This window comes from Montipora foliosa, chromosome 11 (assembly GCF_036669935.1).
Source record: "Montipora foliosa isolate CH-2021 chromosome 11, ASM3666993v2, whole genome shotgun sequence".
Taxonomy (NCBI): domain Eukaryota; kingdom Metazoa; phylum Cnidaria; class Anthozoa; order Scleractinia; family Acroporidae; genus Montipora; species Montipora foliosa.
The window spans coordinates 43,186,937-43,210,964 of record NC_090879.1 but is presented as its reverse complement, the minus strand read 5'-3'; the positions used below and the strand labels follow the sequence as shown (position 1 = coordinate 43,210,964).

At 40.5% G+C, this 24,028-nt stretch overlaps 2 protein-coding genes across 5 annotated transcripts in view; both read right to left on the bottom strand.

Moving 5' to 3' along the window:
- The window catches only part of LOC137977678 (nesprin-1-like), a 182,666-nt gene that overhangs the window by 80,950 nt on the left and 77,688 nt on the right, over positions 1–24,028 (bottom strand). For 2 of the 4 annotated variants that reach the window (XM_068824974.1, XM_068824977.1), the window contains 7 exons: positions 22,314–22,715; positions 12,063–12,389; positions 7,533–7,853; positions 6,421–6,518; positions 4,952–5,093; positions 3,176–3,331; positions 1,323–1,652 (listed from right to left, as the gene is read on the bottom strand). In XM_068824974.1, coding sequence (XP_068681075.1) covers positions 1,323–1,652; positions 3,176–3,331; positions 4,952–5,093; positions 6,421–6,518; positions 7,533–7,853; positions 12,063–12,389; positions 22,314–22,715 — 1,776 coding nt within the window. Of the gene's footprint in view, positions 1–1,322; positions 1,653–3,175; positions 3,332–4,951; positions 5,094–6,420; positions 6,519–7,532; positions 7,854–8,777; positions 9,651–12,062; positions 12,390–14,315; positions 17,808–22,313; positions 22,716–24,028 lie in introns of those variants that run through there. The other 2 variants (XM_068824976.1, XM_068824978.1) reach the window with 2 other exon arrangements.
- LOC137975452 (uncharacterized) lies at positions 17,823–22,234 on the bottom strand (the record flags this gene model as incomplete). The annotated part of the gene is made up of 2 exons (XM_068822575.1): positions 22,218–22,234; positions 17,823–22,134 (listed from the first exon to the last, which is right to left on the bottom strand). Coding segments are annotated over exons 1-2 (4,329 nt in total), but the record flags the coding sequence as incomplete, so codon positions are not given.

Here is a 24,028-nt window from a genome sequence, read left to right as displayed (position 1 = left end):
GTTTTAAGAACCTTTTGATGGGAATTTCACTTTTTATTGGCTTTGCAACTTGGGAAAAGTGGTCATACTTTGATCAATAACCGAGCAATGAAGGGGAATGGGTTCGAGTTGCCGTCACAAATTAATTTGCATCGCTGTTTTCAAAGAACGTTTATTTTTTCTTTTATTTTATTAGTTTTGCTTTTTTGATACCCAAAAAAAACCCCCAAAAGAACAAAAACAAAACAAACAGTAAATATATAAACTTTGGCAGGGACATCGCAACAGCTGAGTAGCCAATTACTACGGGCCCAGGAATAAAATATATGTAAAAGAAGGCAAGAATAAACACTTTACATGCAGCACATTATTGGTACGTCTAGAAATCTTGTGGAGCTGCATTTGAAGCAGATTGTTTTAAAAGTTCGAGGATTGTCCAGATTGTAGTTCCTTTTGATAGCACGAGAGTAGTAGTCATAAAGAAAAGATTTGAAACTAGTAAGAGTAGCATTAGCTAAGTCCATTCTGCCAGTGAGTAGGTTCCAGATTCTGGTTGTTCTAATAAAAAACAGATTTCTGATATGTTGTAGTTCTACATCTCAATGCAAAGCAGTCTGTGACGTCTACCCGGTAGCGAGCCCATTCCACTTCATTGCTCGGTTATTGATCAAAGTATGACCACTTTTCCTGTCTTTCAAAGCCAATAAATAAGTGAAATTTCAATCATAAGTTTCTGAAAACACAACGACGTATTTGGGGCGATTTCAGAGCATAAATAAAGTGGAAAAGTGTGTAGAGGTGATAAACACCTTAAAGGAAGTAAAGGAATCGAACTTGAAAGATCCACAACGAAACTAAATTTAATACCTTTTTGCCTGTTTGAAAAATACCACAACTGTTGATGTAACGCTGAAAAAAAAAACCTTTTGCAACCCAAAAAAAGGAAACCATGGCGATTTCTAATAAATACTCCAGCAGGAGTAATGATATGCTGTAGTATAATTCAAACAATGCATCGCCTAGCTTTTTGAGTTGATTGCAACCAATACAGCTGTATCTATAGCCAGGTGACAGTTGCAAAATAAGAGGGGCAATGATTGGTTTGCTGCCCAAAACCGAAAACATGACATTAAACTACAATTACAATTATTTTGACTTTGAGATAGAAGACGCAGACACAATGGCAAATATAGGCCAGCTTATGTGAGCTGCTACACTAAACACTGAGCAAAGAAGCCAACGAGAGAACCTTCGTTTGTACTGTAACGGTGATGTTGCAAAGTGCACACCACCGCTGGAAACTTTCGCCTATGATATTGCAGTGATAAAACAAAGCAACATACCTTGATATTATGCAGCTCTTGTTTCGCAATGTCCACATCAGGTGACACGCTGGCACCGGATCCCAGCTCCGTCTCAGCCAAACTGATCACATCCTTTACATTCTGAGAATTGTCATGGTATTTTTGAGCCAGCGGAAGTATCTCGGCGAGCTGTGCATGCCTTTCGTCAGTTTTTGTCTTGAGCTCTCCCCACCTGGTCTTGACATCATCCAATTTAGCGCTAATTTCGTCTCTTTCGGGCCCAGGCCCCGATGACTCCAAGTATTCAGTGGCTTTCTGTACGACGTGGTTGTAGTTCACTTCATGCATAAGGACATCTCTCCTGTCCGCCTGTGGAAAGGTAAACGTCACACGAAATTTAAAGCGCTGCAAAAGTATACGTCAAGTGTTGTCTTATCAGATCGGATTAGTTTACCATAAAGTTGACCTGGAATGACATTCAGCCACTGTATAGATGGTTTTCAATCACGTGATGAGACGGCCATTTTGGTGCACAAAACAATAACAAATTATGCCTCGTGTTTTGCATTACAAGACTCAAAATTCCCAAAAGACCTTTTTCTGTATTGTTCTGTGTACCAACATGGCTGCTGTGACGTCAGGTGAAAACCATCAATATGAACTCTTGTTGGACACAAAATATACTAAAACAGTGGACAGCGTTGAAGGCGCGCTTTGATTGGCTACTCAAACTCCGCATCACCTCCGAGCAACACACGCGGGATTTGGGCCCGAAAAAGTTGTAATCGTTGCAGGAATAAACGAGTTAAAATCATCTTTTTTGTGTTATTATCTCACTGTTTCAGTATATAATAAAACAACTATTCACCTCAGACGTCGGTGGATAGTGGTGGATATTTACCTCGCCGCGAATATCCACCACCAGCCACCTCCAATTCGGTGTCGGAATAGTTGTTATCTAACGAGTAGTACACCACGGATTGGGTTTGGACGCGGATACTAAAACAGCTCCATGACATTGGCACAACGGGAACAATGAAACCTAATCCTAACACAACAGAGCCATGACTTTCACTGATCCAATAAAGTTAGAGGTTGTAAACAGCTGCGTAGAATTGTGAAAATCATTTGCATTTTTCTGTGAATGTATAAGCGACCTATTAAGAAAACGCGTATGCAAAGAAACAAAATGACAAATACTGGAAAGGGTTGTATTACTGTTTGACACTACGAACCAAAATGTTCCGCAACTTCACACTCTTAAAGTCGTGCACAATGGGAAGGGTGGTGAAATAGCAACGGATGTATGGCCGCATTCTATGGTTGTTGTATTTTGTACGTCATGGTACGAGAATCGGTAATCCAATTGGGGCATTTAGCAAATTTAGCCGACCTCCATATGAGACGTTTATTGTTAAGGGGGGCCAGCTTAAATCTGTTTGACTAACTTGAAAAACCACTGCCTGTTGTCCTCGTTTTCTATTTTATATACCAAACCCCTAAAAAAACAGAAGCCTTATGCAAAATAAAACTAACTTCAGGAAAGTTCCAAAATCCAGATAACGCGGTTTCCAGTTGAATTTGAAAGGTAGTTTAATTTGATTTTCAAGTCACAGATTAACAGGTCTGCAAAAACCAAATTTTATGCAATTCACTTATTCCACCAAAAACAAGAAATACACCGTCTGCATAACGTTTACAGATAATCATCTTAGATGGCAGAGAGCTGTCTTTGACTGGGTCCTGTTCAATGGATTCTCACAACGTCATAAAGTGACGTTATCAAATCTCAGTCACCAAAAACAAACTCGAAACCACGAACAGCTCTCATTCAAAAGTCGTTTTCATACAACCACGATGATTATCGAGATAACGCATTCTCTATAGCATACCGTGTGGGCGATTTCCTCTTCCTTCAGAAACAAAAGTTCTGCTTTCAGAGGTGGATGGCGAGCGGCAACCTCCTCAGCACGTGACAGCCACGTGATAAAATGGGTGATAGCATCCTGAACTGGGCGATGATCAACTGGAAGAGCGTATACTTTCTCCTGCAAAAAGAGGTAAGGAGATGATTTGAGAACAGCTTTAAAAACAAGAGCCAGCGAAAAAAACCTAGAGCTGAGACGATCAAACAATAGGCGCTCTTAACAATACGTTTTGCCATGCTCCCAACACCTGGACACTCTTTCCAGGGATGGCAACTACAGTAATCTGAAGCCCGTGGACCACGTTTATGAATGGAGGCCAATTTAACATTCTTTTGCTCTTCTCTTGAATTTTGCCAATCGCAGCAAACCCAGAAAGGCATACTAGCATTTGAACAAGGGAACATTTTAGTTGCCGTCCATTTATAAAAAAATAGGTAACTGTGGAAAAGAATATCAAAAATTTCTTGTTATAGGCTCCTTCTAGAAGTTTGCATCCAATCGAATAAGTCCATTACCAAGTACACTTCAGAGTGTTCCTCAAAGCGTGTTCAACAGTGAAATTGGGATGGTAATAAGTTTTACTTTTCATATGGATGAAGCCGATTCTTATTTGAAAGACTTCACTCGTGAGACGATCTGTTCAAAGGAGACTGAAGTAAAAGATACCATTCGCCTCGTGTCCCACAGCAATAAAATGAACATTCATTGTAGGAAACGCATTTCCAGCTCTTGGTTAGTCGTTATCGTTAGCAATTTTGAAGAAATCTATATTTCGATGGTGATTTTGGAATATTCGGAAATCCTCGGAAAAACACCGAGTGTCCAGACAGGAGTCGAATATATGACCGTCCGGTCACTAGCTTACTCATTTACTAGAAATGAAATTCACCATCTCCTTCGCTACCATTTAAAAAAGTGTTCAACCATGGGTACCACCCACCACGAGGGTCGGTCGTGTCGCACCTCAGCCTTCAATGGGCAGGCTTCGATAAGCGTAGAAAAGAAAGGAACAAACATAAATGCAATTTTTGCGCGGGTTGCTCGAAGCATGGTTAGCGCTAACCAGCGTTAAATACCATGGAAACCTAGAGGTTTTTAGACCTCTTAACCAACGGTTAGCGATAACCAGGCTTCGAGCAACTGGCTCCATTTTGTTACATGTAAGTCACTTATCCGCTATGTAGAGACGGCGGAGACGACATTCATAGGGATTCATAGGGATAGAAAATTTTTTCAACCAAATAGCTTTGTTTCATGGTGTCACGCACTGCAAACGCTGTATTTTTGGAAAGAAAGACGTCACTAAACTGGAAACTTGCAAAACGATTTATTTCTCGCTCATCTTCAACCTCCATTAGATAAAAATTCAAAAGACCTAGCGATTTTGATTTTAGACTTGGATGACGTTAATGTGAAAACCATTCCATTGTTTTCTTTCTTCTCTCGAGAGGTCCCGTGGGGTTCAAAGTTTTGAACCGTCCCTGCTCGAGACCTATTAAAATAACGTTCGTTCCACGCACGAACTGTCGTTAAATTACGGCATGCTTAATTGAACATCTCCCTTCCCCTCGGCAGCATTCCTATATCATTTAGGTAAACTAGTTATTTAAGGACTTTCTTATTTGCCAAGGAATTCAAAGCCTGAAGTTGACATAATTAGCGGAAAGCTGCATTTGTTTGACTCATAAAAAGGCTCTACAAAGACACGGATCCAGAGATGACCAATAAATAACCACTTGCCTGCTGTAGTGTTAGGGTAGACAGGTAGAGCTTCTGTTCACGAATCGTTGTTTCCAAATCGTGAAAGTCCTCCTGAAGTTTCTCCAGTGTTCCTTGAATTTCGCGAGGGATAACTTCCTTCTCTGGCTCACCGTTAAAAGACCTATTGAGAAGACATACATGGTCCTCAATCTATGCCGACCTTCTCGAAACTTTAGTAAGAAAAACTAATATATCTTCAAGGTCCGTACTGTAGGTTTACGGACCGATCATTTTCCGCGCTTAATTAACGGGAAAAAACGAGGATCCGTAACCAAAGTACGGACCGAGAAAACGATGTTAGTTAAAATATTTAATACATCTCTGAGTAATACGGTGCGCTGGAAAAGAAACGAGTTCAAGTAGAGCGGAACGGTCAACTGCCACAAATGATTGGCATGCGTGAACATTTGAAAAACGAGTAAATCGTCTTGGCTTTTTGGAATAGTTGCTTGCAAGATTCGGACAGTTTCATAACTTTGTGTTTTAAATAAAAACATAAAAAAAACTACTAGAAGATGTTGCATAAAAAGTCCAAATTTAGGCCCCGTCCACACGTATCCGGAGATTTTTGTATCTGCAAATTTTTTTATGCGGATACAAAAATATCTGAGTCCACACGTAGCGTATACGAATCGTATACGACCGTCCACACGTATCCGATTCGTATCCGGACATCTCAAAGGATTAGTCAACAGAGCATGCGCATTACAAAGAAAGCTGAGCCTGCGATAATTTTGGCGCCAAATTCGCGGCTTTCTTGTTTGTTTACTTGAGGTTTCAACAAGTGTGAGCTTGAAGAGCAAAAAAAATTCCTGTTAAAAAACACAATAAAAAATGCCTCAATTAAGAGAAAAACAGAAAAAAACAAAGACAACTCATTTGTTTGGACGGACGATGAAGTATTGCTGCTTCTTAAAGTGACATTGGATTACAAAACAGCAAAGACTATGGAAAATATCGATTGGGAGTCGTGCCAAACCAAATATTCTGACATTTTAGATCTCTTCAATGACCAATATCCTTCACAAGAAAATACTTCTTCAATTGGGAAAGATTACCCACATAAGAAAGGGAAATCTCGCGCGGAAAAAGACTGGTTCTGATACTGTGACGTCAGCGTATACAAAAATATACGGATACGAGCGTCCACACGTATCCGAATACACAGCGTATACAGAAATTTCCACTCTGGAAAGCGTATTCTTGATCCTACTTTTGGTGAAATGTTTGGAAAAGATCTATCTCAGGACCGAGGCACATCGTTAATTCGAGATTTCCTTGTAGCGAAACTCTTTGAGGCAAACACCTCTGTTGAATCTTCTAGTCTTGATTTCCACTTTCACCTCCCCCTTGCCCTTGAGACAAATAAATTTTCTGCACGCGCCGGGATTTTCTTTCAGGTTATGCTAATAATGGCCCTGTAAGATTTTTGCGATGGTATTACTTACGTGGCGTTGGATTTGTGTGCATTTTTGATGAGCCAATCCCCAGTTAACGTCGCTGTTGTCAACAAAGGCTTGTGCCCGTTGATCTCCTCACGGAACGCCTACGAAATAAAATTGGAACGCACAGCAAAATCCAGTTTGGTTCACTATGAGAACGCTGTTAGTTTCTAAAGCGCGGTACCGTTCCACTTCCGGGAAATTTTTGCAACACTGTTTGCTGAAAACACCTTTGTTAGATTTGAAGCCAGGTAACACAAAAAGGCACAGATGAGAACTAAAAGAATAATAATGCCAATGTTCTGTTGCCCAGGAAACACTACTTCAATGACGTGTTTGCCGCCGTAAGCTGAGAATATAAATGACACAAATGCTTAAACTTCAAAAAGATTGTCAAAACCTTTGAGCAAAGTTGTTGAATATAAATCGACTTAAAATTAAGATGTAGGCCGCTCATTCATTTGGTGTATTTTTACTCGCTTTTCAGGAAACATCATTACTTGAAAGATTTTACCCACCTTTCATCGAAATAATGATGATAATAATAACAATAATAATACTAATAATTAGTATAAATACACAGGTGAATATACAAAATCTCGCGCTCTCATTGGCTTGCTATCTCGGATTATCAGCCGATAATCACCTCGACGGACAAAATGGCTGCCAGTAGTCATTTTGCCACCGTAAGTGAAGATGATTTCGCGTTGAAATGTTTTTTTTTTCTCTTTTTTTCAAATAATCACCAGTGTATTTATACTAAAACAATTATTCGCATTATTATTATTATTATTATTATTATTATTATTAACATCAATAATAATAATAATGATAATAATAGCAACAATCACTTTATTTCCATGATAAAAATATTCAAAAAAATTGAAATAACTCCAAAGGTAAGAATTATAAATTTAGCAGCAATTCTCTGTTTTAAAACTTCTAAAACAAAAAAAAACAAAAACAAAAAATAGAAACGTCATTGATAAAAATAATAGTAATAATAATAATCAAAATCATCATAACATCAGCATCTAAAATTACAACTCAGCTGCTACAAACTCATATCGTTTGCACGGTATTCACATTGATAAAAAGGCGGAAGCTGGGTCGCTCACCTCAAGTTCTTCGATGCGTTTCTTGATCGCATGATTATCAGTGGTGTCAATGTCAACTGATAGCAATTCTTCTCTTCTTCCGGCTAACTTTGCAAGCAACCTCTCCACAGCGAGTTGGAACTCTGACGCTTTGCGCATGTGATCATCGTAATGCTCTTCGAACCGCGTCATCTTGCCTTTCAAAGCATCTACCCTACTTGACAGCGCATCCATTTGCGTGCGCACCGCTGCCAAGTCTGCGGAAGGATCCTGCAGGCTCAAGAGTGTTTCGCCAGCGTCACGTGTCCTCGCGGAAGCATCACTTAGCGCTTTGTTCAAGCCCTAAAAATGAGGAGCGCAATATAAAAAACAAAGCTTATTTTGTACACTCAAGAAATTAATCAACGGTAAAGGCCCGCATTATTTAATATTAAGAATTATTCCGCAAAGTCGTTTTACACGTGAGAAAATAACCAAACAACACATTGAAAAGAGAGTACAATAGCAGATATCAAATTCGCGAAATGTCAGCCAAAGCCCCTGAAGCAGAGGCTAAAGTAAAAGAAAATCTCTTATATTGTGACGGTCAGAAGTACAGCATCTCGAAGCTCTACAGCATAACTTTAATTCGAGTGGTCACTAATTAGAATTCCACTCTCAGGTCCAAAAATAACAATGTTTATATTAAGAAAACGAAAAGCGCATATGATAAGCAATGTCAGTTTTAACTTCAAAACAGACGCGATACAAATATTTCGGTACAACCGTTATTTTGTTTTGTAATTACATGTCAGAAAAAGTTTATTTCAGGAAATGAAAGAATTGTTTTTAACTAATCGCGGGTACCTGCTGCATGAAGCTCACATAAGAAATTTCGTATAGGTGAAATTATACGGTATCTGCTTTCGATTTAATAAAATATCGCGATTACAAAATATTTGCTTTGGCCGCGCATCTTTACATAAACAGCTTGGCTCTTCGTCAATTGAACAGTTGTTTGGAGGTCCGTTATTGGTTTTGGCAGTTCCGCAATCACGATGAACTGTACTTTTCTGCATCGCTGATTTTTCATTGCAAAACAAAAGAATACACTTGCCTTTCGATAGCCCAATTTCGGGTTTTTAAATTTTATTCCAAGTCAAATGTCTTGTCAGTGCCAATTTCTCTAACTCCCCGCTAATTTCCAAAATAACGAATAACAGCCACTAAATTATGGCTAACTTTAGAAGGCGTAATCGAGGGTTTAAAATTCTTCTTCTGGCCTACCTTTTGAGGCGACAAAAACGCCGAATTTACAAAGCTAAATGGTCTTTCCACCGAATGCCGTTTTCCATCGCAACAGTTATATCCTGACGACAATAATTCACTGTCAGGACTATTTGTAGCTCGTTTCACCGTCGAACATGGACATCGTCTAGTTCTCGCAAACACAGGTTTAACAAGTACACCAAGCCAGACATTCACAGATCGAAAATATTTGTCATGTGGTTTTTCAACTGAACTCTTATTTATAAGATCGAAAGCGCGTGATTTCCCTTCGTGATTTCTTTCCAACAAGCAACCACTACATGATCCAATCTTTGAATCACTCCGTAAAACGGACTCAGCAGGGTCTACAGTTCTTCCACTTGTCGGCCCAGAGAATTTAATAAACGTTCCCCGATTATGGCATTGCATTGACGATGCACCTTGCTCATTACAGCCAAAGCAACACTCGACCGCCGCTCTTCGATGTCCTGGATAGTTTCGTCGCCGAGCACAGTCAATGTCTGTAGCTTTATCAACCCTGTAATCGTTGTGTTTTTCCAGGTGATTTGTTCCTAAATGTAAACATCTTCGGCAAGCACATTTGGGAATATTATCTCGTTTCTCTTTGCTGGCCATTTCAGCAAACAGTTAGATAGAACGATTTGTCTGCGGAGTTAACCGAAACTTGGCCTTTGCGAATATCGTACCCAATGTTCTCTCCATTCAGTTGCCTGTACGTACACGGAAATAATCACGAGCCTTTTTAAACAATACGAAATTATAATACTTCATTTTCATTCACTCCTGTTGAAGCAATTCATCTGGTCGACAAACAATTCGCTGAGGGCTTGAATCTGTAGGGGAAAATAATCGTTACCAGCCGCTGTGTCTGAATTTCCTGTTAAAACCCGACTTTCTTATACACTCACAATCATCAATTTACAATTCAAATGAGCTGGTTGTCAACGCTGTTAAGAGCCGTCATTTGCGAAACAAAGGCATAAAAAGTTCTCACGGCGAACTCCATTAGACAATACATAATATAAAATTTCGCTTTCGCACACAAAAATCAGAAATTAAAATTAAGATTCTTTTCCAATATGATTCTCGGATCCTAAATAGTTTACAGCGTAGTTCATAGCCACAACAAAATGACGTGTTACTAAGAATACATATTACTAAATAATCTGAAAAATGTAATTATTGTAGCTTTGCCAAGTAACATGCTGAAAATTGCCAAGTTTGCAACGTTTAAGTCGTGGCATCTTTGATTACAATAATACTAGTTGGGTTTCGCATTAAAAAAAAAAGAAAGAATAAAAGTAGCTTTTGTTTTTAGCTCACAATCATTCAGTAAGTACGAAACAAACTATGAAATGGATTAAAAATTAACCACGAAGTTAACAGCACAACTTGCAAAGTAGTGACCTGGTGCTATAAACAACAGCTTAAGTCCGCTCTCACGGCGGTATCAGGAAAGTTCGTATTCCGATTTTCTTTTCACAATATTTTTAGTCACTACACAACGTTTTCTTTCTTTCGCTTTAGACTGTAATTTTGTGCGTTTCCTATACATTTGATGTTACAAGTAATTGTTAAAAACGAAGAAAACCCCGAACTCTAGAGTTCAAAACAAACCTTACACAATTAAAGAATAAGGCACATCGAGTTCACCAAAATTAAATCCCTAGAAGTGCGGCTCTCAAAATATTAGTAAAGACAACTTTCAAATAGAAAAACAAAAACAAAAGTCTCTTTAAAATACACACTTTCATGCATCACAAAAGGGCACTGATTATGAAACAGGAAAGTCTATCATTAAAAGACGCCTTCAACAAAACGAGGACCTCAATGGCAAAATTCAGTCCTAAACAAAAGGCATCATCTCGAGGCTATGGGGAATAAATAGAAGGATTTGTATGAATTTATTCCCCAGAGCCTAGAGATGATGCCTATCGTTTAGGACTGAATTTTACTATATCGAACGTGGGCTTTTCCAATTCGGCAACGCTGTTCGACAATCGGCATAAATTGAATAAGCAGTGAGGTGGGAAACTCTGATAATCAATCGTTCGGATACAGTTTGGCTCCGGCGCTGTGATCGGCTTTCTTACCGCCAGTTACCTGCCAGAAACTAGGCTCCAATTTATCTTTTTATCACTATCTTGAATATTTACTTTGAAGCTGATAAAACGGCCAGCACTGGCTGAACCACTTACTGCATTCAAAAACATAACTAAAAGTCTTTATTAAATTTAAAGTTTCGCTAAAAGTTCCTTATCATTTTTTTTTTCCATTTTCCTTTTGGAAGAGTATAAAATGCTCAGAGTTTCGCCAGGAACCTTTGCAGAAAAGTTAAATAAGTACGAGTCAAGCGCATTGTAAAAAAATGGTTTCTTCTTATAACTTTTTTTCTGATAATGGTGGATTTTCACTGTCGTATAAATCTTGCAAATATACGGTGCGTCACTATGTACACGTCATCCTGGCACTTTACTGGACAATTCAGGTCATGGGTTCGAATCCCGCTAAAGCCGCCTGAATTTTTCAGGTGTCTTTAGAGTGCTTTCACTCACGTGATCAGTGACCTTGTTTTTCCACCGAAACACAAGAAAACGTTTGCATGATAATTTAGCTCAATTCCCGGAGGATTACATCATTAGTGGGGTACACCAAAATGGCCGCCGTTCCATTGTTTCTGAACATCAACATGGCCGTCGTGACGTCACGTGAAAACACTCCATAATAATCGGTTAACTTGTCCAGTTAAATGCGAGGATCACTTCTCTATTTCGTCGATACTCCGCACCTCGGCTATATACATTTCTTTCATTTGTACGTCAATTCGAATGGAATTACGGTTTAAAGAGTCAATTGGTAGTCGACTCTTTCAGTTTACGCCTCCAAAATTACCAAAATTACTTTGAATGGTTTTTTTGAGGTTGGAGTTTTTAAATATTTTATTAAAGTGCGAAAGTAAAACCACATGTCAGTGACGAAGAATACGTGATTTTTATGCGCCACTCACGTTCCAATTGCCGTAATTCGAGAACAGCTCCAAGAAGAACTCCGGCCAGTTCTGAAATACTAGCAGCCGTCGTACGCGACAGCTTTGTAACCCGTAGCAACCACTATTGATACAATTTTCTGAGACTGCACAGAAGAGAAGGAAGTCCACGACACGAAGGATTATTACTTCGGAAAAGCAAGCAGGCTTTGTTCATAGTGCAAAAAGAAACGCAAGAATGTTCCCTTACTGCGGTACCTACAAAGAACCCGGAGGAAAAACCGAACTATTCTCACCTTTATATCCTCTATTTCTTCAATGACTTTCTGAGGCTCTGCTCCAAAGGCACGCTGGGACTTTAATTTGTTTTCTACCTCATCAATCACTTCAGCAAGCATTAACAAGTTGTCGTGGTAATCCTTAGCAAGTGGCTCGGCAGTTTCCAAAATTCTCCGTCGGTCAGCGGTTCTAATGACTATGCTGTTCAAGGCTTCGTTCACGTGCTCTATCTCAGTAGACAAGTCTTCTCTGTCGTCTGGCTGTGCGTTTTGTACCAGAGCCTGGCTGACCTTCAGGAAGTTCTCAATAACCGGGGCTCTGTCATCGATTTCTTCCTCTATTCCCTGAAAAAGCAAAATGCTTTTCAAGTAAATTAACGATCCCTCGATTCTTTTCAATTTAAAGTTGTAAGAGTGTCTTGGACATCAAAGTAAGTCTCGAAAGTGGAAAAGCTATGAACTAAAGAAAGCAAAGAACTAAAATGAACGGGAGAGTACAAATATTTTTCTTTTAAAACGCAGAACACGCAAAATTGTATCAAAACATTGTGTTTTTTGCAGAATGTTCAATGAAACTACGCTTGAAATATTTTTGAATCCACGTTTACTTTGGGTCCAAGATTCCCTCAACAAAGAAAGGAATGGTTCACACCACTGGCATCTCATACATTTAAATGTGCCTCATTAACGCTTGCGCTTGCTATTCACTTCTATTTAGACGAAAGCTGTAGCAATTTTACATAACGGTTTTAACTTATTTTAACTTCGCAAATAGCTTATTTTTAACATTGCATCAACCTCACCAACGAGGTAATTAAAAGCCAAGGTTAAATCAAATACATTTTCTCTTATGGACTTTGCAAGTAAAAGGGTATTACTGAGGGCAGAGGCGATTTTAGCTGTTTTAATATATTTTCATCAAAAAATGATGTCCGTCGATTTATAATAGCTTAGTTATTTAACTCAATTACTTTACGTCGCATTTGCTGGAGATGGATGACTTACAATAACGGAGTGCTTAATATGGTGCTTATGCAATTTTACATGATAAGTGATAAACAATGAGTTTGAATCTAAGGTATCAATGACCGAATAGATAAAATGACGTGCGATTAAGTGCGCGAGTCCATGAGATGCATCGTCAACAAAACGACGTGCCGACGAATTGTGGAGGAACGAAGACACCAGCACAGGAATGGTTAAGAAGCTGATTGGTAGTTAGCAGGTGTGGAACGCGTTCCCGTTCGAACGAGAAACTCTGAAGATGTTTTAAAGCGAAAAGAAGCGAGAATGAGAAAAGATCCCCAGAGACCTCTTCGTTCTTACGGGAACGCGGCTACAAACGCTAGTCTGCAAGCGGAATTGTTCGAGCTCTAGAACGGAAACTGTAAGAGAGTAACCGTTCAGGCAGGAATGGCGAGTCTGTAGACGAGCCTATGGCTAAGTGAATGGGAAAAGAAAGAGAACGAATTCATGACTAAAGTCAATGGGACGGTTGCGTAATAAATTAGCTGACACATCAAACAGGAGAAGAAAAAATAAAATCAGTAAGAAATGACATGAACATGAAATCAAACCACACACTAAGTTAGTTGATTACACGTGCCCCTGAAAATGAAATGAGAATACAACACATTGTTAGTATTAGAAGTGCAATGCAATTACAATTCAACATGGTAAATGATTCTGAAGTGCAATGGAATTTCTGTGCTACTATTGAAACAACGATCGAATTGCACCATACACATGTAACAGTAAACAATGCATGAGTGCAAACAGGTGACAATGGAGACGATGGGTGGACATCGAAATCAGGCCATCTTTATTTCTACGTTTAAGGCTTGTTATATCAATGCCACCAACATTAAAGGTTATAACGTTAGGAACGTTAAATCAGCCGCGAACGTTCAGTCTACCAAATGGTTTTGCAATATGCACGCCATCCACTGAAGGTCAGTTACCAATCAGTCAATGTTTTACAGCTTAACACTTCATTTAAATTTTAAAAAAAAATTCTGTTTCTGGTTTCCTTGGTCGCAAGGACGTCAAGTACAGTGAGCCTCATTTCATCTGATAATTTATCACATGCAGTTTATGTTGAACGATGAAACAATCCGACAATCTTCCTCGACTTAAAAAGGCCGAAAATTGTAGGCTTTTAGTTTCCTACACGAAATCACGTGCAGAAAACGTCTTTTAGGCATGCACCACTCATGCACAAAACAACGCTGACAGATTTACATGTTAACTTGTTCCATGTGACATCAATACCTTTATTTGTTGCAGTTGCTCCTGGATTTCACTCAAATACCACGACAATGGACTCATCCAGCTCAGGGTTTTCAGCGTAACCAACAACCAATTCAGAAAATTCTCCAAAACGAAGTTGAACTGCATGTGCCGTGAGCTGTAAGTGAAGATCATCGACTTGTGCTCCAAGACATTCTGATACAGTGTTTCAATAATAACGAGGTAGCGATGAACAGATGATGTTCCTAATGGCACGGAAGATCTCCTAGGAGATAACTGCGCAACAGGCTCCGAAAGAACAGCTTCGGGTACGATAGTCTCCAAACGCGCTATCTCTGCTCTTGGAGTCTCTTCTTTTACCAATGTCGTCATGTCAACGCGAACACCAGAATAAAGAACGCTATTCTGGGAGTCACTTCCTTGCTGTCCAGTAGCTTTAGCGCCAAATGGTACGATTCTCTTGGCTACCTCATCTTCTTCTAATAACTCTTCCTTTTTGGCATCAATTTCAGGTACTACTATTTCTCGACTCAATGTAGTCGCAACAAGACTTTCACTTACAACTCCATCGTCACATTCTCCGGGATCCAATTGCTTCGCTTCCGACGGCAGAACTAACAACGTAATGCTCTCACGAGGCTTCTCCTGTTCTCCAAGTGTTGACCCGCTTTCAACCATCCATTCAGGTAGAACAACTTCTCTACTTTGCACTAAAGGTACCACATTCTCAAAATCAGCTTCCAGGTAAACAGGGACAGCCGACTCGAAAACCTTTCTCTTTGACTCACCTGTCGACTCCTCAACACAGGTATGTATTACAGATCTTGTTGTGATAGTTCCCTTTACAGTTCGTTTTACCAGAACCCCATTTTCATCAAGATATTCCTCAAAATTTTCAGGTGACTCGATTTGAGATTGAGTCACAGGTAATCTTACTTTTACTGGTTTAACTTGTTGCCTTTCTCCTTTTATGCTCCTTGTTGTAATGGTTCGTTTTACAATTCTCTTAATTCCACCATTTTCGCCAACACATTCTTCAACTTCCTCCGTTGACTTGTCTCCCGTGTCCTTAATTTCAGGAAACACGATTTCCTTCTTCAAAGCTGTCGCAGCGACGCTTTCCTCAACTCTTCCCTTGTCCAGTTCTTCATATTCAGGCTGTTTTTGTTCTGAAGACAAGATTAACAAAGTGGGATCATGTGGCCTCTCTTCCTCTGGTGTCGGAATGCTGTCAACCATCCATTCAGGTAAGCTTACGTCTCGATTTTGCACTGAAGGTACCACATTCTCCAAATCTGATTCCAGGTAAACGGCGGAAGTCGACTCGAAGACCTTTATTTGAGACTCGTCTATGGGCTCATCAACTGAAGTATGAATAACAGATCTTGTTGTGATAGTTCGCTTCACAGTTCGTTTCACCAGAACCCCATTTTCATCAAGATACTCCTCAACATCCTCAGGTGACTCAATTTGTGACTGTGTCACTGGTAATCTTACTTCTACTGGTTCAACTTGTTTCCCTTCTCCTTTTATGCTCCTTGTTGTAATGGTTCGTTTTACAATTCTCCTAACACCACCATTTTCGTCAACATATCCTTGAACTTCATCCGTTGTCTTGTCTCCCGTGTCCTTAATTTCAGGAAACACAATTTCCTTCTTCAAAGCTATCGCAGAAATACTTTCCTCGACACTTCCCTTGTCCAGTTCTTCATATCCAGGTTGTTTTCGTTCTGAGGACAAGATTAACCAAGAAGTGGGATCATGTGGCTTCTCTTCCTCTGGTGTCGGAATGTTTTCAACCATCCACTCAGGTAAGCTTACGTCTCGAGTTTGCTTTGAAGGTGCCACAGTATCCAAATTTGTTTCCAGGTAAACGGGGGAAGTCGACACGAACACCTTTGTTTGTGAATCGTCTGTGGGCTCATCAACTAAAGTATGTACTACAGATCTTGTTGTGATTGTTCGCGTCACAGTTCGTTTCACCAAAACCCCATTTTCATCAACATACTCCTCAACTTTTTCAGGCGACTCGATTTGTGATTGTGTCACTGGTAATCGTACTTCAAGTGGTTCAACTTGTTTCCCTTCCCCTTTTATGCTCCTTGTTGTAATGGTTCTTTTTACAATTATCCTAACTCCTTCACCATTTTCGTCAACATATTCTTCAACTTCCTCCGTTGACTTGTCTTCCGTGTCCTTAATTTCAGGAAACACGATTTCCTTCTTCAAAGCTGTCGCAGCAATACTTTCCTCGACTCTTCCCTTGTCCAGTTCTTCATATTCAGGTTGTTTTCGTTCTGAAGATAAGATTAACCAAGAAGTGGGATCATGTGGCTTCTCTTCCTCTGGTGTCGGTATGCTTTCAACCATCCATTCAGGTAAGCTTACGTCTCGATTTTGCACTGAGGGTACCACACTCTCCAAATCTGATTCCAGGTAAACGGCGGAAGTCGTCTCGAAGACCTTTATTTGAGACTCGTCTATGGGCTCATCAACTGAAGTATGAATAACAGATCTTGTTGTGATAGTTCGCTTCACAGTTCGTTTCACCAGAACCCCATTTTCATCAAGATATTCCTCAACATCCTCAGGTGACTCAATTTGTGATTGTGTCACTGGTAATGTTACTTCTACTGGTTCAACTTGTTTCCCTTCTCCTTTTATGCTCCTTGTTGTAATGGTTCGTTTTACAATTCTCCTAACACCACCATTTTCGTCAACATATCCTTGAACTTCATCCGTTGTCTTGTCTCCCGTGTCCTTAATTTCAGGAAACACAATTTCCTTCTTCAAAGCTGTCGCAGAAATACTTTCCTCGACTCTTCCCTTGTCCAGTTCTTCATATCCAGGTTGTTTTCGTTCTGAAGATAAGATTAACAAAGAAGTGGGATCATGTGGCTTCTCTTCCTCTGGTATCGGAATGCTTTCAACCATCCATTCAGGTAAGCTTACGTCTCGATTTTGCACTGAAGGTACCACACTCTCCAAATCTGATTCCACGTAAACGGGGAAAGTCGACTCGAAGACCTTTATTTGAGACTCGTCTGTGGGCTCATCAACTGGAGTATGAATAACAGATATTGTTGTGATAGTTCGCGTCACAGTTCGTTTCACCAGAACCCCATTTTCATCAAGATATTCCTCAACCTGTTTAGGTGGCTCGATTTGTGATTGTGGCACTGGTAATCTAACTTCTACTGGTTCAACTTGTTTCGCGTCTTTTATGCTCCTTGTTGTAATGGTTCGTTTTACAATTCTCCTAACTCCTTCACCATTTTCGTCAACATATTCTTCAACTTCCTCCGTTGACTTGTCTTCCGTGTCCTTAATTTCAGGAAACACAATTTCCTTCTTCAAAGCTGTCGCAGCAATACTTTCTTCGACTCTTCTCTTGTCCAGTTCTTCATATCCAGGTTGTTTTCGTTCTGAGGACAAGATTAACAAAGAAGTGGGATCATGTGGCTTCTCTTCCTCTGGTGTCGGAATGTTTTCAACCATCCATTCAGGTAAGCTTGCGTCTCGATTTTGCACTGAAGGTACCACACTCTCCAAATCTGATTCCAGGTAAACGGGGGAAGTCGTCTCGAAGACTTTTATTGGTGACTCATCTGTGGGCTCATCAACTGAAGTATGAACAACAGATCTTGTTGTGATAGTTCGCGTCACAGTTCGTTTCACCAGAACCCCACTTTCATCAAGATATTCCTCAACCTGTTCAGGTGGCTCGATTTGTGATTGTGGCACTGGTAATCTAACTTCTACTGGTTCAACTTGTTTCGCGTCTTTTATGCTCCTTGTTGTAATGGTTCGTTTTACAATTCTCCTAACTCCTTCACCATTTTCGTCAACATATTCTTCAACTTCCTCCGTTGACTTGTCTTCCGTGTCCTTAATTTCAGGAAACACAATTTCCTTCTTCAAAGCTGTCGCAGCAATACTTTCCTCGACTCTTCCCTTGTCCAGTTCTTCATATCCAGGTTGTTTTCGTTCTGAGGACAAGATTAACCAAGAAGTGGGATCATGTGGCTTCTCTTCCTCTGGTGTCGGAATGTTTTCAACCATCCATTCAGGTAAGCTTACGTCTCGATTTTGCACTGAAGGTACCACACTCTCCAAATCTGATTCCAGGTAAACGGGGGAAGTCGTCTCGAAGACTTTTATTGGTGACTCATCTGTGGGCTCATCAACTGAAGTATGAACAACAGATCTTGTTGTGATAGTTCGCGTCACAGTTCGTTTCACCAGAACCCCACTTTCATCGAGATATTCCTCAACCTGTTCAGGTGGCTCGATTTGTGATTGTGGCACTGGTAATCTAACTTCTATTGGTTCAACTTGTTTCCCTTCTTCTTTTATGCTCCTTGTTGTAATGGTGCGTTTTACAATTCTCTTAACTCGTTCACCATGCTCGTCAACATATTCATCAACGTCCTCCGTCGACTTGTCTTCCGTGTCCTGAATTTCAGGAAACACAATTTCCTTCTTCAAAGCTGTGGCAGAAACGCTTTCCTCAACTCTTCCCTTGTCCAGTTCTTCATATTCAGGTTGTTTTGATTCCGACGACAAAATTAACCAAGAAGTGGGATCATGTGCCTTCCCTTCCTTTGGTGTCGGAATGCTTTCAACCATCCATTCAGGTAAGCTTACGTCTCGATTTTGCACTGAAGGTACCACACTCTCTAAATCTGATTCCATGTAAACGGGGGAAGTCGACTCGAAGAACTTTATTTGAGACTCGTTTATGGGCTCATCAACTGAAGCATGAATTACAGATCTTGTTGTAATCGTTCGCTTTACAGTTCGTTTCACAAGAACCCCATTTTCATCAAGATATTTCTCAACCTTTTCAGGTGATTCGATTTGTGATGGTGTCATTGGTAATTGTAGTTCTTTTGGTTCAACCTGTTTCCTTTCTCCATTTATGACCCTTGTTGTCACGGTGCGTTTCACAATTCTCTTGACCCGTTCACCATTATCATCTGCATATTCCTCGTCTCCCTCTGCTGACTTATCTTCCATGTCCTCAATTTCAGGAATATCAATTTCCCGATGCAAAGTTGTTGAAGCCACGCTTTCGCTCACCATTTCCATGCTCAGTTCTGTATGTTCTTGCTCTTTCGGCTCAGATCTTAATAGTAAGGAAGAAATACCATCGCGACTCTTCTCTTCGGGTGGTGTTGGATCCCTATCAACCATCCATTCAGGCATCACAACTTCTCGACTTTGCACTGAGGGTAACACGTTTTCAGAGACCATCTGAGTCTCACTCACATTAGCACCTGGTTCGCCCTGGTAGTCAACACGCGTGCGTACAACAGATGTTGTCGAGATGGTTCGTTTGACAATTCTCTTAACTCGGGCACCGGTTTCATCGACATATTCTTCAACTTTCCCTTGTTCTCCAACCAGTGTTTGTGGAGCAGCCAATGAAACTTCTTTTGGCTCAAATTGCTGCCCTTCCGTTGGGACTATTTTCGTTTTTGTTATGATCATTCGTTTCACAATTTTCCGTACTGTAACACCATCTTCGTCGACACATTCTTCAACTTCCTCCGTTGACTTATCTTCCGTGTCCTTAATTTCAGGTATGACAATGTCCCTATTCAAAGTTGTCGCAGGAACGCTTTCCTCAACTCCTTCCTTGCCCAGTTCTTTATATTCAGGTTGGTTTGGTTCTGACGACAACACTAACCAAGAAATGGGATCTTTAGGTTTGTCTTCTTGTGGTATGGACACGCTTTCAACCATCCATCCAGGTAAGCTTACATCTCGAGTTTTCTCTGAAGGTACCACATCTTCAGAGTGGAAAACCATCGTTTCATCACCGTCAACAAGTATAGGGATGTTTCGTTTCACAATTCGTCTTGCTGGATCTCCAGTCTCATCAACATAATCCTCCTTCTGTCCAGGAGCCCTGATTTCAGGAATACTTATTTCCCGATTCACAGTTATTGCTGTAACGCTTTCTCTCACTATGTCAGTGGGAGGTGTAGGCCGTTTTGGCTCAAATGGAAGGATTATGGAAGTACTATGACGAGGATTCACTTCTTCAGTTGGTTTTGGTTCACTTTCCGCCATCCACTCAGGAAAAACAACTTCTCGAGTTTTCACTGAAGGTATAAAATCATCGCGTTGTGTCTCCAGGAAAACAGGAGCAGTTGACTCAAAACGTTTCCTTTCTGGATCGCTGCTCTGGCCGAAGGGAGCACTCCTTATCACAATTGTTTCGACCCTTTGTTTAACATATTCGTCGGTCTCCACAGGTGACTTGTCGTCAGAGTCCTCCATTTCAGGTACACGTATTTCCCGATTCAAAGTTGTTGCACAAACACTTTCCTCGATGGTCCTTGCCTGGTTCTCGAATTTCTCTACAGTTGGAGGGCGATTTGGCTCAGACGGCAGGATAAACCCCGAAACTTCACCAGGGGCCGGCGCCTTTACCTCTTTTGTAGTAGGTACACTTTCAACCATCCATTCAGGAAGATTTACCGTTCGAGTTTTAACTGAAGGTACCACATCAGAGTGCGTCTTTTGGTAGACAGGAACAGCTGGCTGTTCGTCAGCAGTTGTAAGAGTTGGAGATCTTGTTGTAAGAGTTCGCGTTACAATTCGTCTTACACGCACACCATTCTCATCGACATATTCTACAGCCTCCTCTGGTGGGTATACTGGTGTTAGCATTAAAGGGAATTCGACATCCATGGGCTCGGTTTGTTTACCTTCTCTTTTAATGGTTTCAGCTGTTATGTTTCGTTTGGTAATTTGCCTCACTAAAACACCACTTTCATCGTCAATTCCTTTAATTTCTTCCGCCGAATCTTCCATATCATCAATTTCAGGCATAACTACCTCTCGATTCAAAGTTGTTGCTACAACATTGTCTGTCACTTCGTGAGGCTCCCGTTGAAATTCTTTCTTCCTTTCACGTCCTCTTAGCTCAGACGTAAGAAAAACCCAGGAATCCTCATCACGAGGCCTCTCGCCTTCTGGCGCTGGTTGCCTCTGCACCATCCATTGAGGTAGGATAACTTTTCGAATTTGCACTGAAGGTGCCACATTATCGTCATGATCTGTCTGCAAGTGAACGGGCTCAGCCGACTCAAAAATCTTTGCTTGTGGTTCGTGTCTTGGCACACCTGACTTGTTCGCTGTAGGTAATGGAATCTCCTCCTGTAGTTTTCTCCCTGCTGTTACTGGTGATTCCGGCAAACCTCCTGCAGACGGCTCCACTCTTTTGTGTTCACGATACCATGGACTACCTTCACCAGCGCCAAAAGCCTTTAAGGGTATCACAAGTGGCTGCTTTTCTGTAATATGTAGAACAACGTCCTCAATGATATGTGGCTCCTCAGTCGCTTTTTCTGTGGGCAACTGCAACTGATGTGGCTCAATCTGAATTGAAGACATCGATAATTCTATTGACGTGGGTGGGCTATCTCTAACCGATTCCAGCCATTCCGGGTAAGAGACATCTCTGGTGACGTTTTCAGAAAGCATAGACTCACCAGAAGTGTGGTCTGTAGGTTTCCCGACCTGGAAGGGCATGATTTCTTCCTTCGCACCCTGTGAGGATCCTTTCAGCTGAGTTTTGAAAGTGGTCTTGGTAAGTTTCTGCACACGACCGTGTGGTGTGGTTAATAACTGAATTCGTTCTGTATCCTCAGGAGGTTCTTCGACATCTTGTTCACCAGAATCACCAGGTATAAGTACAAGCTTCACTGCCCCATCTCGTAGTTCTGTCTTTGTACTATCAGGAATAGACGTTCGTACTACTCTTCTCACTTGGCGACCATGTTCATCAATGTATTCCTCCACATCTTCGCTGGGCTCCACAGGAACACTAATGGTCAATAAATCCGCGGATGCTTCCCTCTCGACTCTTGTTATTGTCCTGGTAGTTGTTACCTTTGAAATTCTTTTCACGTGGCGCCCTTTGTCATCGATGTATGCCTCGATAACTTCTTGGTCTGGTTCCGCTATCCTGCTTTCCGAACTATGACCTTGCAAATTTATACTCACCTTATTAAACCTAGCTCCATCTTCGTCTCCATAATCTTCTTCATCTGATGATCCACCAAGAAGCGGTCTTCCCCACTCGAAATCTCTCCCGTCCCTTTCCCTGTCATCTTCCCCGGATGCTGTTTCAGGTATTTTGGGACCCGTAAAGCTAAGTCCTTGCACATTTCTCTTTTGAATCTTCGTAACAGCTAAAGGCACATCGTCTTGCGAACTTTCATCACTGCCTGAAGTTCTTAAAACTGTTTTTCTTAATTCTAAAGGCTTCGAATGCGGCTCTCCTGAACTTTCAACAGGCCCCTCCTTCAATCTAACAGACACGGGGGCAAATCCCTTAATCCGGCTCTTTTTCACAGCTGTAACCTTAAAAGGAACCGCAGAATCGTCCTTCCTGGGCTCATCACCCTAGAGATACAACCAAACACCAAGATTGTCAATAATAATTATAAACAATCCGAAAATAGCAACGTTACAACACGACTCCATTTGCATTAACACCAAGACGCTGTTTTTCGTGGTTGATAAGAAGCACGATATTCACAACGCGTCAAGTTCGAAATTAATTTTTTTTCGTCTATAAATACAATTTACGTTTCTCCTTTATGGTAACGAAGCACAGTCGCAACTTTCGTTACGATCAATAATTCCGGACAGTATCTTGAAATCAAAATAAAATGACGGAAATCCGGCTAATTTCATCGAGAGATCTAGAACCACGTTTGGCGTTTGCAGTTTCCTGTTAAAATCTAAACAGTAAAAAGCTTTAGGGTCACAAAACTGTTGGCTAGGCAGAAGATACTCGTAAACACGTTTCATCGTGCTTTTTTCCAAGTGTTTAATACTATTGTTAAGAGCTTGGAGTCCTAAACCGCGTAATAACAACGCGAATTTAAAAACGATTGCACAGCAGTACCGTGTAACCACGTGGCAGCAATCGGGCTTATCATAGAGAGAGATCTAGAAGCACAAAATCACGCCAACCACTCAACGCGAAGTTTCTCGCTTGATAGGCGACAACAGACAATTGCGAAAAAATCGTTGTCGCGTTGTATTTCCATTCGTGTTTGCCTTTACGTGGTTCGTAGATCTAACAAACTATACTGCACATTTACTCTTTAAACTGTTCTTCACATCGTATTTACACAAACAAATAAAAGGCTGCAATGGTACTATTCAGCGTTGGACAAAATTATGACACGTAGTGAAGAATGCCATTCTTCAATAAGAATTCCCCGAGGGTTTTCATAACTGTTTTACATACAGCGCTAAAAGCTATTTGAATATTGTTTTTGCCTGCAATGAAGCGAATGAATTTAATCTCAGTAACCTTGTTTCTTTGAATTTAAAAAGATCACTGCAGCATACAACGAATATCTATTTATTTAGCCACAATCCAAGACTAACGCCATTGCGAAGAAAGAAATCGCAGCCAAAATAAAAAAGTTCGCTTTAATTTCCTGGCATTTACAACATCAACATTCTCTCTAGACTTTCTTGTGCTCAATATTGTCACAGTTGTAATCAGAGTGAATATTTTCCGAAACATTTATTGAAGTGAGGAGAGATTTGGCTTGAAAAAATAGCAGTCTTGAAAAATAAACCAATAAGAAAACGCATGGAAAGCCATCCCAAAAACTAATTTAAAGACAATCGTATTGTTTCTGGGGAGGATGGATAAAAACTAAGAACTTTTTGCATACAGAGCTCTAGCGAATGTA